At 47.1% G+C, this 15584-nt stretch overlaps 1 protein-coding gene across 1 annotated transcript in view; it reads left to right on the top strand.

The window, feature by feature from the left end:
* Positions 1 to 15584, top strand: part of DENND11 (DENN domain containing 11) — a 48056-nt gene that overhangs the window by 23479 nt on the left and 8993 nt on the right. The window contains exons 4-7 of the mRNA XM_061165943.1: positions 7917 to 8070; positions 13835 to 13973; positions 14816 to 14947; positions 15066 to 15216. Of these exons, the coding sequence (XP_061021926.1) occupies positions 7917 to 8070; positions 13835 to 13973; positions 14816 to 14947; positions 15066 to 15216 (576 nt within the window). The remainder of the gene's footprint in view (positions 1 to 7916; positions 8071 to 13834; positions 13974 to 14815; positions 14948 to 15065; positions 15217 to 15584) is intronic.

Here is a 15584-nt window from a genome sequence, read left to right as displayed (position 1 = left end):
CAACTGTCTTGAGACTGTAGCCTAAATCTGATCTTTATAAATGAACTGACGCTCATGTCTGGCAGAGAATATTTAACTGGAGAATTTCTTGGAGGCTTTGAGAGAAAATCTTGGCCTCCTGCTTTTTGGGTCCAGAGAAATTGGTTTTTCCAGTCCCATTGGGTCCCAAATGTTTTGAGTCTCAACTAATTCATATTGTGGAACTCAGAATATACACCCTTATGCTATATTTATTTCTGCTTGCACACTGACCAGTTCTTGCTTGTTTTCTTCTTAACTCTTGTAGTAGCTCATTAAAAACATCAAGGAGCTGTCAGTACCCTGTTTCTCACTGTTTGCCCTAAAGGCACAAGTTCAGATGACACATGGCTTGTCTTACAAGTTATTGATGCTCTAGTGAAGTTTTTTTGCTGCAGTAATAACAAGGATTACCAGCTTGTCAGTCTGCAATGTTTATTTTCTTACCATTTTCCCTTGCCAGCTGCTAAGCCAATGCACTACTGTTGATCATGGAAACTCATATCTAAATATCATTTTCTATTTTAGCTGAGTCCAGGCTAAGTTGCTGTAAAAAAGAGACCCAAAATAGAGAGACAGAAGTACAACTTTTATGACCTGATAATTCCAGAGAGAGGGAAGTGGTCTGGTGTGGCAGGCTTTGTTCCACTGGGTCATTTTGGGACCCAAGCCTTTTTGTTTTGTATCCTGCCATCTCCTAGAATATTGTCCTCACCCACATGATAAAAACTGATTCACCATTAGCAGGTCATGTCCCAGGCTGCCAGAGGGGGAACATTGCAGGAATCCTAGAAATTGAACACATAACTTCTGCCCATATTTCATTGGCCAGGTTTTAGTTACTAGCCCCACCTAGCAGCAAGACAGTCTAGGAAATGGGGTTTTTAACTGGCTGGTCATGTGGTCAGCTAAAATCTGAAAGGTTCTATTACTAAGGGAAGAAGAGAGTGGCAGTATCAACCACTGGCATTAAAAAGCAAAGTGTTCACTGAGTTCCCACATCCATCCAGTAATCCTGGTCATCGCTGCTCATTTCCCATGCATCTTTCCTAAGCTCTTTGTTTATACATATACAAATATACAAATGTACATTCTTATTTTACCCCTTTCGTACAAAAAGTAGCATATTATACACGTTATCTGCACCTTGCCTTGTTCATTCAACCGCATATCTGGGAGATCTTTTCATATTCATACACAGAGACCTTCTTCACTGCTTCTCACGGTTGTATCACAAAAGAACCTTGCTTGCTTTATCAGGTCTCTTCAGTTCAGTTCAGTCAGTAAGTCGTGTCCAACTTTTTGTGACCCCATGGACTGCAGCACGCCAGGCTTTCCTATCCATCACCAACTTCCAGAGCTTGCTCAAACTCATGTCCAGAGCTAGTGATGCCATCCAGCCATCTCATCCTCTGTCGTCCCCTTCTCCACCTGCCTTCAATCTTTCCCAGCATCAGGGTCTTTTCCAGTGAGTCAGTTCTTCCCATCAGGTAGCCAAAGTACTGGAGCTTCAGCTTCAGCATCAGTCCTTCCAATGAATCTTCAGGACTGATTTCCTTTAGGATGGACTGGTTTGATCTCCTTGCAGTCCAAGGGACTCTCAAGAGTCTTCTCCAGCACCACAGTACAGAAGTATCAATTCTTTGGCACTCAGGTTTCTTACTGATAGACATTTGGTTGTTTGCAGTCTTTTGCTGTGGTGCTGCTGCACTGGATACCTATGAGCAGGTATCACTTCACACATGAGCAGTATATGTGTACATTAAGTTTTTAGAAATGAAATTGGTGATTCAAAGGGCATATGTATTTCTAATTTTAATAGATACTTTCAAGTTGCTTTTTACAGAGATCGTACCATTTCACATGCCCAGCAGTAATGCAGGAGAATACTGTTTGCTCACAGCATTGCCCACACAAAAATACAACTTTTGGATTTTTGGCATTCTGATGCATAAAGCACAGTTGTTGCTGTTCTCTAAGCCATGTTTGACTCTTTTGTGACCCCACGGACTGTAGCCCACCAGGCTCCTCTCTGTCCATGGGATTTCCTAGGCAAGAGTACTGGAGTGGGTTGCCATTCCCTTCTCCAGGGTATCTTCCCGGACCAGGGATTGAACCCACATCTCCTGCATTGCAGGCAGATTCTTTGCCATCTGAGCCACCAGGGAAGCCCATAAAACACATTATAAATTTACGTTTTTCTTGGGAGTGAGGACAAGCACCTTTATATGTGCTTGAGCCATTTACATTTCTTTTTCCATGAACTCTTCCTAGCCTTTGCTACATTATTTTTTGGTCATTGATCTTTTCTTATTAATTTACAGTTCTTTGTATAGTATGGAGATTTAGTCTTTGTGATATAAATGGAAAATATTTTTCCACTTTGTCATTTGTCTCTCTTACAAAATTATTTGTTTATTTAGGCTGCGCTAGGTCTTTGTTGCTGCCTGGTCTTTTCTCTAGTTGCTGAGAGTGGGGGTTGCTGTCTAGTTGGGGTGCACAGGCTTCTCACTGCAGTGGCTTCTCTTGTTGCAGAGAACAGGCCCGAGGGTGGGTGGCTTCAGCAGTTGCAGCTCCTGGACTCCAGAGCGCAGGCTCCATATTTGTGGCACATGGGCTTTGGTGCTCCATGGTATGTAGGATCTTCCCAGATCAGGGACCAAACCCATGTCTCCTGCATTGACAGGCAGATTCTTTATCACTGAGCCAGCAGGGAAGCCCGCTGTCATTTGTCTTTCAACATTCCTTTTTGTTTGTTGTGCAGATTTTTCTTCATTTTCTTTTTTTCTTCACTGAATTCAATACTTTTTTATGGCTTATAGATTTTGAATCATAACTAGAAAGGTTTTCCAGCTTGATGAGTAAAGAGAGCTCAGGTAACACGAGAGACGGACTTGCATGAGAGCGTATGAGGAAAGAACATAGTGATAGAAGCCCACGTGTACCCAGGGATAATACATGATTGTAGCAATAACTTCTATAAAAATTCACTAACTTGTTTTTTTAAAATACTGAATCTATGTTTTATATTTATTTTTACGTATGATACCCTAACCTTTTTTGTTAGTATTTCATCCACAACTCTTGACGTCTCTATCTCCCTAATTAGTCTTTCCTATGATTCTTTTTTATTAATCAGAATATATTGGAGAACTGTTTTATAATTTTAAAGGATTAGTCAGAAAAATGAAGAGGGCATGTTATAAAATAAAAGGGACTTAAACACATAACCACATTTTTTATCTTGCTTAGATCATGATAGAAACTACCAACTATAACATTTAGGGGACAGTTGATATAATTTGAAAGTGGACTGCGTATTAGTTTGTGTTAAAGGCATTATTATTTTGTTGGGTGAGATAATGGCATGGTAGTTACATTATTTTTTTAAAAGATTTTATTAAAGATGCATACTGATGTATTTATGGGTAAAATGTTATAAGGGATCTGCTTTATAACATTTCAGGAAAAAGAGTGATGGGCATTGGGAAGGATAAAGTATAGCTGTAACAACCATATTGATCAAATATTGACTGTTGTTGAAACTAAGTGGTGGATAATGGGGTCTATTATTCTCTTCTTTCTACTTTTTGTGTATGTTTGAAATTTTCCATATTGAAAAATTTAAAAAGACTAAATAGAAAATTAACATAGAGTTATTACAGAAAACTGAAAAATGGGCAAAGGCTAATGGGTTAAAAATGAACATGATCCCACCAGGCAGACCTATCTGCTGTTAACATTTATATCCTCCTGGTCTTTTCCCCATGTGTAAATATGTCCATACACATTAATTTTTTAGAAAAGAAGATTGAGGTCACTCAGTGTCTAAATATTCTAACTGAAAGATATTTAACCTTTTACTGTATCATGAACAAGAGTCCTTATCATCATTCTGGTGGTTTCCAAGCATTTGGGGAAGATCCCCTGGAGAAGGAAATGGCAACCACTCCAATATTCTTGCCTGGAGAATCCCATGGACAGAGGAGCCTGGCGGGCTACAGTCCACAGGGTCCCAAAGAGCTGGACACGACTGAAATGACAGAACACAGCACACAAGCATTTCAATATATAGATGTATCACAATTTAACTGTTTCACTGTTTTATTTTTAAGATTTTTTTTTTTTTTGATGTGGACCATTTCTATAGTCTTTATTGAATTTGTCACTATATTCTCTTTTATGTTTTGGTTTTTTGGTGAGTCATGTGGGATCTGAGTTCCCCGACCAGGGATGGAGCCCACACCCTCTGCTCTGGCAGGTGAAGTCTTAACCCCTGGACCACCAGGGGAGTCCCTGTTTCACTGTTTTTGTAGCTTTTAGGTGGTTCTTATTTTTCACCACCATGAACGTGAATATCCTTACGAATAAATCATTGTTCGTATCCACGTATGGATCCTTAGGCCTTGATCCTGGAAATGGAATCATTGGGTTGGAGGGTACATCCAGGGTATGCAGTTTTACACAAATGTCAAGTGACCTTTCTGAAAGACAGTACTGCACCAGCGATAAACGGGAATGCCTGTTTTTCTGTACTTGCAAGGCCAGAAGACAGAGTGGTTCAGACTGGTCATGAGTGTCAGAAGTGAAGAAGTGGCATTGCTGTGCAGAGGTATCCCTGATGCTTACACTGGGCGCGTGATGGCCCGGTGTGCTGGGGGAAGGCAGGGCTAGTCGCAGTGTCGGTGTGGCTGTACAGCTTACGTCATATTAGTGAAGGGGCTGTGGGCTTAAGCAGCAACCCAGTGTCTCTGGTTCTTGAGAAGAATCCTTGACGTGACTCAGATCAGTAGCACACACTCTGCCAGTTACCCTCTCGTTTTTACGTTGTCATGGCTCGTGGGCGGTTCCCGGAGATGCTCGGCCTGTGTGTCTCCATCTCTGCCTTGTATGCAACACCCTCCTGAATCATCTTTGAAACCCATATTATCTTCTAAACTCTCAGGCTTGTTTCAGTACTTTTTGGTTTATCTTGGTGTTACGGTTTGATAATCATTCTTGCTCAATTGCAAAATCTATATTGTGTTTAAATTTTGAGGCTTTCATAAAACGGCTGTGTAACACCTATCCAGGAACTGCCAATTTATATTTATGTCTGTGTCCGTGGCCATAGTCCGTGTCCTTGTTTCATTCTGTTCCATCAGCCAGTGGTATCTTAGGCTGTCAGAGGACAGGATTCTGAAACTACCTTTTCGTGTAAGAGATTCTAACTTCGTAGTGAGCTTTTCTTTAGACTCTTGGTTCAAGTATAGAGTTTGATGGAGTCAAATAGGTAAGACCATTAATTGAGAAGCAAATCAGCAAACAATGAACCTAGAAAATATAGCCAAGATGATAGTATTAAAAATACAATAAAATGCTTCCCACTGTTCCTTTTAAGGAAATTAGGTCTTAATAAAATTACCCTTGAACTTAATTGTCTACATGCTATTTTGTAGTAATAAAGCTTTTGTCCCTTTGACATATCCTTGAGGGTTGTCTAAAGTCTGCCATCTTCTCAGAATAGCTGGACCCAGCTTAGCCCTCATGGGTTTCCTGTCTAGACTGTGAACATTTGTAAGAGTGAAAGAAAGGATTATAGGGACTTTCCTGGTGGTCCAGTGGTTGAGATTCCACACTTCCAATGCAGGAGGCGTGGGTTTGATCCCTGGCCGGGGAACTAGATCTGACATGCTGTGCAGCCCAACAAAAGAAAACCAGAAGTGATTATAGGCACACACACCCTCAGAGTCATTTATTATTACATCACACGGCTGCTTCCTTGTGCAGAGGTTAAAGTGTAGGAACCACCGAAGTAGAGAGCTGTCACTCAGAGAGGAGTTTATTTTAGTAATGTTTTTTGGGGTGTACTTGGTGATTTTTTGTTGTTGTTTGTTTTTAAAATGTAAATTTGCCCAAAGGTCTCTTCCAGGGCTTGCCCTGAATCTTCCCCTGTTTCCCTACTGTTTCCAAGCCTCCCCTGTGCGCCTGGCTAGACGCTGCCCGTGTGCTAGGGAGGAAGGAACCTGGTGTTTTGCATGTTGTTCTCCACCCTTCAGTCATGTCTGACTCTTTGCAACCCCGTGGACTGTAGCCCGCCAGGCTCCTCTGTCCATGGGATTTTCTAGGCAAGAATATTGGAGTGGGTTGCCACTTCCTCCTCTAGGGCATCTTCCCACCCAGGAATCAAACCCATGTCTCCTGCATTGGCAGGCGGATTCTTTACCACTGTGCCACCTGGGAAGCCCGCCAGGTGTTCTATAAGAAGCTGAAATAGACCACAAACTGTCCTGGGCACTTTTTCTACTCAGCTCCATTTGCACCTCACAATACTATTGCGGTGGTACTGCTATCTACGGGAAGAAAAGCAGATTTCGGAAAGTTCAGTACTGTCACTGAGTGCTCACAGGGAAGAAGTGGCAGCTTTAGCCTTGACATCAGGAGCCGTCGGTCCCTCTGGAGCAGGGATGGGTGGGGAGCAGCAGGGTACCTGGTGGACCGTGCAGATCTGGAATCTGAGCCTTGCGTGACGGCGTTTGGGCAAAGCCAGCAGTGACAGGCTGGGGGCATTGCCTTCCAGTCGTCATTGTGCCAGGGCCAGCTGTAATTAGGGGAGCCTCCCCTGGCTCAGAAAAACTCTATTTTGATTCTCTTTCATTGCAGTATGATGGAAATTGTAGAGTTCTAAGGCCATTTAAATGGACTAAAAAAGTTTTAGTTTTTTTTTTTTTTAATTTTTCCTTCTGTTCATGTCCTAAGGCTGCTGTAACAAAGTACCACAAACTAGGTGATGACTGAGAACAACAGAAATGTATTGTCTCACAGTTCTGGAGGCTGGAAGTCTAAAATCCAGGTGTCAGCAGGCTTGGTTTATGCCCAGGGCTCAGAGAGAATCTAGTGGTTGCTCCTCTCCTGGCTTCCGACCATTTTGGCTTGTTGCTGGCTTGTAGACTTATCACTCCGATCCTTCACTTGCACACAATGTTCTCGTGTGTGTCTGTGCGTCCAAATTCCCCGTCTTACAAAGATACCAGTTGGGACTTTGCTGGTGGTCCAGTAGTTAAGATGCCACACTTCCACTGAAGGGGGCACAGGTTTGATCCATGGTCGGGGTGCTAAGATCCCGTATGCAGCGCAGTGTGGCCAAAAAATAAAAAACAAAGACACCAGTCATACTAGATTATGACCTCATTTTAAATTCAGCCTCTGTTAACACTTTCAGCAAACATAGTGCCAAAATGGTACCCATGGTCCTCCTGTGCTTGACCCAAAGGCAGGATTGGATTCTCCATTGACCAAATGGTCCAGGGCCTTAGTGTAGTTTTCTTGGCTTTGGGATCAGTTGACAGAATTACCCACAGCCAAGTCTCTGCCACCTGTGCAGGATGGGGTTGGGGGAGAAAAGGTTCTGAGCTCTTTATTACTTGGTTCAAACATAAGCCCTTCGTGACCTCCAATAGTTGTTTTCCATTGTTTGAGATGTTGAAAAGTACGCTTCTTATTCTTTCACAACAGCAAAGCAAGAAGACAAACTTGCTCTCTAAACAAAGAGCAGCTTTTAAGCAGGGAATGTATGGTCTTCCAAGTTTCCCCTTCTCATCACCAACAGCCATTCTCTGGGAAGCATCCTTTGCTCCAGAACAATGGACATTAGTTATAGTCTGTTAATTCCTCCTGTTTCCCACGAGAAGGAGCTTGTGTCCACAGCACTGTCAGGGAGTGTCAGAGCCTATCTTAGAGCTTTTGCCAAGGAACTTGTAACATCGAAGGAAGTGTCCTAGGCAACCTCTGGAAGGGAGGCTTTTAGTTTATCCAGGCTTTTGCCCTCCCCCACCCCAAGCATTGCTGCCCCTGGGGCCGGGGAGTGAGTGGCAGGGCTGCGGTCAGAGCCGTTCTCACTGTGCATGTGTCTCATGCAGACACCAGCTGGAGACCCCGGGTCATTACTCTCACCTGGCTGCCTTCTATGAGGACAACAAGGGGGTGCTCCATGCCGGTCCGGGGAGAGGTGGCAGCCTGCCCCCCGTCTACTGGCTGCCTTCCATCCACCGATACATGTACCCCGAGATGAAGGTAGGTCAGCCGAAGCCTCACGCAGTCCCGGGCTTGGGTCTGGGGACAGTGGTTGCTGATTATTGTTTTCATGAATAAGGAAATTTGTGTCTTGGGCTAATGCCCAAAGTCTGCTTTCGATAGAATAGGATTGTAACCTCAGCATTTGGCTCTTATTTAAAACATAAGGCAAGTTATCTTAAACAGTATGCTTGGTAATACTTCCATAATAGTGGTGCAAAGCCATATGGAGGGCCCAGTTGTGGTGGACTTCTGGGGGTGACGAGTGGATCTGATTCTTGTGATTGCTTCGGTTTTAAAGGCAGACATTTGAACTAAAAGTGAAGTGTTTGAACAGTTGAGATATTTCTTAGTTACCGTATTTTTGATATTACTTTATTGTGTTTTTTTTCTGAATTACTTTGTACTAGAATATGTTTATTTACCATTAAGAGAAGACCCAAGCAAGTGTTAGATGTTGGGAGGGTACAAAGAGCCTCCCCCTTTCCCTGCTCCGCCAGCTCTGCCCTCCCCTTCCTCGTCCACTTCCTCCTCCTCCGTCCTCCTCCTCATCCCCCTTGTCCTTCATCCCTCTCCTCCTCCTCCATCCCCCTCCTCCTCCATCCCCCTCCTCATCCACCTCCCCCTCTTCCATCCCCCTCCTCCTCCCGCAGCCTCCTCCTCCATCCCCTTCCTCCTCCATCCTCCTCGTCCACCTCCTCCTCCATCCCCCTACCGTCCCCCTCCTCCTCTTCCATCCCCTCCTCCTCTTCCATCCCTTCCTCCTTGTACACCTCCTCCTCCACCCCTCCTCCTCCTCCATCTCCCCCCTCCTCCTCCACCCCCCTCCTCCTCCTCCACCCCCATCCCCCTCCTCCTCTTCCTTCATCCCTCTCCTCCTTCTCCATGCCCCTCCTCCATTGCCCTCTTCCATCCCCCTGCTCATCCCCCTCCTCCATCCCCCTCCCCATCTTCCACCCCCTCTCCTTCTCTAACCCCCTCCCTCCTCCTCCACCCCATCTTCCTCCTCCATCCCCTCTCCCCTCCCCTACAGGTGGCCACAAGATACTTCAGTGGAAATTTCAGGCTCCCTGGTAGAGAAATTATACCATGAGTTTGAGAGGACTCTGAGAAGGCATCTTGGAAGAGGCATTTGAGGTATTTAACCGGGGGAAAGTGAGGGATGCTAAGTCCAGGCTGAGGGAAGGCATGAGCCACAGTGGGGGCCATGGTCCAGCACCCTGCCAGCACCTTCTGTGAGTCAGACGTTCTGCTGACTCTCTCTGCATCTGTGGCAACTCTCTTTAAAGTGGATTTTTTTTTTTCAATCCATGTTTTAAAGGTTCAGTGACTTGCTTAAGGCCTTACAACTAGTAGGAGATAGAGCCAGGGTATAAACACAGGCCTGGTGCCAAGGCCGGGGCTCAGTCCCTCCCACTCCATTGCCTTGTGGGGATGTGCGTGAGAAATCACAGGGCGAGTTCATGGGTGTGAGAATACTGGTTTGACTGTGATGAATATCAGTGTCATCTGGCCAGGAGAAAAAAGTGGAAAAATAGGTTGCAGTCAGATTGGAAAGAACCTTAACTGTTAGACCATGGTATTTGAATCTGAAGAAGTACAGTTAGGGTCTCGTTAGGAAAACACAAACTATGCCAGGTATTTCAAACTGATTCAATACAGAGAATTGGTAATAAAGGAATTGGAAAACCAAAGGCACAGAGAGGTAACAAAATAACCTAAACACTAGAAATACAGACAGTAGCTACCACCCTATGTTAGTTATCTGTTGCTGCATCAGATGTTGCCCTCAAATTAATGGTTTAAAATGAAAGTGAAAGTCACTCAGTCGTGTCTGATTCTCTGTGACCCCATGGACTACAGTCCATGGAATTCTCCAGGCCAGAATACTGGAGTGGGCGGCCTTTCCCTTCTCCAGGGGATCTTCCCAACCCAGGTCTCCCACATCACAGGCGGATTCTTTACCAGCTGAGCCACATCTCTCCGTTTCTGTGAGTCAGGGATCCAGGCTTTGTTGGGCCCTCTGCAAGACTGCAGTCAAGGTGTCCCTCACGACTGGGGGCTTATCTGACAGCTCAGCTTGGAGAATATCCATTTGTGAGTTCACGTGGTTGTTGGGAGGATTGAGGTTGAGGGCTGTTGAACTGAGAGCCTTGCTGACTGTTTAGTGCCCCCGGCAATAAACAAACACGTTGGGTCTCTCCAACATGATGGCTTCCTTCATCAAAGCCAACCCGTGAAAAAGTCTGCAGGCAAGGTGGAAGTCCCAATCTGTTGTAGTCATTGTGGAAGTCACAACGCTGTAGTGTTGCCATAGTCTGGTGGTTAAAAGCGAGTTACTCAAGAGGAAAAGAGGATTGCATAGATAGGCAGTAGATAACCAGTGAGTGGGGGAGGGGTTGGTGGTATACCTGGGCTTTTTGAGGCTGCCTGCCATGCATCCCCAGGGCTGGAGTAAGAAAGAGGGGAAAGTGACAGGAAGTGACATCTGAACTGCAGGAGCTCGGAGGAGGGGCTCAGCGGATGTGGTTCTCAGACCGCTTAGGGAGGCCCGGTGCACCTGGGCCTGGTGTGGGCAGGGCTTGCCTAGGGCCGGGGATGCCAGGAATAGCTGGAGTCTAGAATGGAGGTGTCCTCTGCCCCTGGAGCGATACCAGCGGAAGCTGGACCCTGAAACTGGAAGCCTCCCGCCGCCCTCCAGTCTCCAGGCACTGCCCCCCATTGGCAGAACCTAACGGGCAGCCACCAGGCATGAGAGTCCGGGAAAGGTAGTTTGAAGATTTCCCAGGCGTGTGCTGCGAGGCAATAACTAAGAAGCTGTCAGAGGATCATTAGGGCAATTCTGGGCCTGTACTGATGAAAACCTACTTTCTTTCTCTTCACTCCTAACTCTGACCCTCTTTTTCCTTCTGAGTTCAAGGCTGCCTCCAAACCCACAGGGAGGTGACCAGCATCTGACCTGGGTGCCCTAGATTCCTCTCCCCAAGATGCCAAGAAGGGGACCAAAGGGAGAAAAAGTGAAATCACCTGTTTTTTGCCTTATTGTGGGCAGACATTGTTAAACCCTGGGAGATGCAGGGAAAAGGATACCTTAATAGGTTGCAGGTAGAAATGTGAACAGTCTTCTTTAAAATAAAAACAATTTGTTAGTGCTTTATTAAAAATCAAAATATTGCACCCTTTGATCTGATAGTCCCACTCCTAGAGATCTGTCTTCTATCTGTAAACTACCAGAGTGTCATGATGTCTGTATGAACATGTTTAATTCAATATTGTTCAGAGTGGTAAACAAATAGAACACTCTGTATATTACATAGCCATTCGGAATAATGAAGTAGAGCATAACTAGTTGACAAGGGATGCTCTACTAGGAAGTATTGTGAGAGAATAGCAAAGAGCTGAAAACTATATATGATGTTATCACTTTTGTAAAATAATCTCTGCCTTGGGTATGTACAAACATGTAGATATATCCACATACACACATGAACGTATATACATATATGTATCCATGTCCATATACACACGTGAACATGGAAAAAAATATGGATGGGTGTGATATAGGTAATTAACACATATTATCTTGGGGTGAGGTGGCTTTGGAGGGACAATGCTTATATATGTAAAAGAGGAAAAGACCAGGGGAAAAAATGACAGTACTAATTAACATGGTATATTTGATAGTCTGTTCAAATATATCACACATGTGTACATATGAAGAAATTGTTATGTAACCTCTCTATTGAAATATAACATTTGTCACAACTGGTTGAAAGCTGTAAGCTTACTATAGGTCAATGAATTTTTTACAAAGTGAACAGATATATGAAGAAAATTGTAAAATAAACTTATAAAGTAGAGGTCAGATCTAAGCAGAGGGAAGGAAAAACCTGGAAGGTGAGAGGAAGGCAGGATGATGGAGACCTCTCTGAGCAGCCCAACAACAGCTAGTAAATGCTCCCCCAGGGAAATAAGGGAGTGAGAGAGAGACAGAAGTCGGGCGACTGAGTCCCAGGAGTGGATGGATTTCCTAGGGGGATGAAGGTGAAAGGTGAGGGATGAAGTGTGAATCTGAGGGACCTACCAGCGACAGTTAGGGAGTAAGAAGAGGATGGGGTGCCTGACATGAAAAGCTGGAGGGAAACCTAACGGTAGGAACTGTGCAAGTCCAGAAGAGAAGGTTCTCTGTAAAAGCTCCAAGGCCAAGAGAAGGGAAATGTGCTGAGGTGAAAGCACAGGAGAAGTGTGTGGTATCGTGCAGTCGGGGTGCAGCCCAGCACCGTGTCTCAGCAGAGAGAACGCCCCCTCGCTGGGCTGCTGCCCGTTTGCCCTGGCACACGCCCTGCCCAGCGCCCCAGCTGCTTGTGGTTCCCAGAAAGCAGCTTGTTCTCATACCTGAGGGCCTTTGTACACTCTCCTGCAGCCCCCTGCCCCTCTTTCAACACAGCTCTCATCAGGCTGGTGTGCCTGCTTCTTCCACTGGCTTGTAAACCACACACTTTGTCCTGGAAGTGACCTTCCAAAACATTCACAGAGCACTTGGCTTGAAGCCTGGTGTCTTGTCAGTGACAGTTGCGTCGTGTGGCTTTCCCATGTGCCAAGTGTTGCACACAAATTTTCTCAAGTGTTTCTTCTAGCCATATGAGGGATGTGATGATATAGCCCCATTTTACAGGTAAAGAAAGTGAACCAGAAACGTGGGCTGGCTTTCCTGAGGTCTCCCTGTCAGTAAAGGGCAGAGCAGAACCCTGGTCTCCGACTTCCCCTGGGTCAGACAGAGCTCATGCAGTTGCTCCTGGAATATGTCCTGGCTCCTCTGCCTGCCTGGGAGGCAACCCTCAGGGTTGAAGGGTCCTGGCATCCAGCACTGAGAGGAGGCGGGGGTGGAGTTGGGACAAGGGGATGGAGTTAGGTATGGGGGTGGGATTAGGTGCAGGGGATGGAGTTAGGTGCAGAGGGTGGGGTTAGGTGCAGATGGTGGGGTTAGGTTCAAGGGAGTAGGGTTAGGTGCAGGTGGGTGGGGCTAGGTGCAGTTGGGGTTAAGTGCAGGGGGTGGAGTTGGGACAAGGGGGTGGAGTTAGGTATGGAGGTGGGGTTAGGTGTAGGTGGGTGGAGTTAGGTGCAGGGGGTGAAATTAGGTGCAGAGGATGGGGTTAGGCACAGGGGGTGGGGATAGGCACAGGGGGTGGAGTTAGGTGCAGAGGGTGGAGTTAAGTGCGGGGGGGTGGGGTTAGGTGCAGGGGGTGGGGTTAGGTGCCGGGGGTCCCTCTTCCAGCGGGGTAACCTGTAATCCGTTCCCACATGTCACCTCGCACGGGAGCTGGGTCCCTGTATGTTGGGGTGTCACCTAGGATAGGTGACTCATCCTTTCCTTCCTCCCTGTGCTTAGTCACGTTGGGAGCTGAACCGTCTCACTAAGGTGTCCGTCACCTGGGCGAGACTCAAATATTACAATCCAGTTTCTCTTCCTCTGCACCGTTTCCCCAGGTGAAGTAGTTAATGATCCTAAACACTCACTTCGGTGCATCCGGAGAGCTGCTGAATGATAGAATTCTGGTTTAAAGATAGGACTTTCAAAGTAAAATATACCGTTTTATGTAGAAGTAACCATCCCTTAGTGTATCTTTTTAGTTATACCTTGGGGTTTTTTTTTTTTTTTTGGTGGGAGCGGTGGTTAGCACACACTTGTATTGAATATTTTTCACAATATTTCTAACAAGCTTTTCTTCTCTCCCCCTCACCCACCTCTGTTAATTTTTTTCAGATCACACACCCAGCTGGCTGCATGTCTCAGTTTATTAAGTTCTTTGGCGAACAGATCCTCATCCTTTGGAAATTTGCCTTACTTCGAAAGCGCATTTTGATATTTTCTCCCCCTCCAGTGGGCGTTGTGTGCTATAGAGGTAACTAGAAGCCAAGGTCAGGGACACTGCCCAAACTCCCTGGACAGAAACTGCTCCCATTCTTTCCATTGTTGACCAAGGTCAGAGGGATTGATCCGTATCAGGGGCTCACTGATATGAAGCCCTGGAGGGCTGCAGTTGGATTGATAGCCTAGAATGTGGACTCTGGCAGTAGGGAAGATGGATCGGGTGGCAGATGAGTAGTCTGGAAAGAGACAAGGGCCTGGGTTAAAGCAGAGAGGATGGATTCCAGATATAAAGAGAGAAATCTGGCAGAGGCTGGTGTCAGATTGGGTTGTAAGGTTCTGGTGTGTGTGAGCGGTCAGGGCGGAAGAGTCTAGGATGCCAAGGACGGTAGGGCCACCAGCCGGGGAACTGAGGAGGAACAGATAGGGAGCGGTGTGATAGAGTCCACTTGGACACTATATGTGTGTGCAGCTCTGAGACTTTCTTGAGGTGGACGCTAGGCAGTAATCTAGTTGGGTCAGGACCTTGGGGGACAGGCCGGGCTGTCTGTGCTGTTACTTGGAGAGAGTGTGAATCAGGAGGGATGTGTCAGCGTGGAAGATGCTGGCCCGGGAGGTGAGCTGGAGGAGGAGGAAGACAGAGGAGGCCGAGGGGCGCAGTCAGGAGAAAGGAGGGGACCAGGAGAGGCACGGTTGTTGTGGGCAAGGGTTCTGAGAAGGGGAAGGTTACCAGTACCACGTCCTAAGCAAGATCTCCCGAGAGGAAGACTGACCCGTGTCTGAATGGAGCACTCTGACGATGCTGGCAGCTCAGAAGGCGGGGGGCAGGCTGGGAGGGGGGGACCCCGGGCGCCCTCACCTCCGCTGTCCCGCCAGTGTACTGCTGCTGCTGCCTGGCCAACGTCTCCCTGCCTGGCATCGGGGGCACCGTGCCCGAGTCCAAGCCTTTCTTCTACGTGAACGTGGCCGACATCGAGAGCCTGGAGGTAGAGGTGTCTTATGTGGCCTGTGAGTACAGGGCCCGCCCCATCCTGCCCGTGCGTCCCCGGCAACCCTCCGGGGGCCCTGGTTCCCTGTAGGGCCGCCCTGCGGAGGGTCCCCGCCTCCTCAACCCCGGCTCCTGCAGGCACCACGGAGAAGATTTTCGAGGAGAAGCGGGAGCTCTACGACGTCTACGTGGACAATCAGAACGTGAAGACGCACCACGACCACCTGCAGCCCCTGCTGAAGATCAACAGCGCCGACCGGGAGAAGTACCGGCGGCTCAACGAGCAGAGGTGGGGCTGGGGGAAGGGCCAAGGGGAGCTGCCCGTGCCCACACCCCAGGGGCTCCAGTCCAGCCCCCCTGCCTGCCGCCCCTTCCCTCTGTGCACACTTTTGCCCATCGGCCCAGGGGTCAGGGGGTTGACGAAGCTCCCCAGCTAGACTGATGGGTAGCAGGCACGCCTGAGCTGACTCCTTTCCGGTGGCCTCTAGGATCTGTGAAGCCCGAGGTAGCACCTTGGTATCAGTGGAGACGTAAATGGCTTCATGGCCTCCCCCCAGTTGTACGACAATCAGGAAAGGCTGTCCCTCGTCCTCGTTACCCAGGGCCAGGCCCAGCCCTGGACTCCAAGCCCTGTGCTTCCCCTTCTCTCCCTGCATT

Source organism: Dama dama, chromosome 18 (assembly GCF_033118175.1).
Source record: "Dama dama isolate Ldn47 chromosome 18, ASM3311817v1, whole genome shotgun sequence".
Lineage (NCBI taxonomy): Eukaryota > Metazoa > Chordata > Mammalia > Artiodactyla > Cervidae > Dama > Dama dama.
Note: the sequence above shows the minus strand (reverse complement) of the source record. Positions and strands in the feature narration are given on the sequence as shown.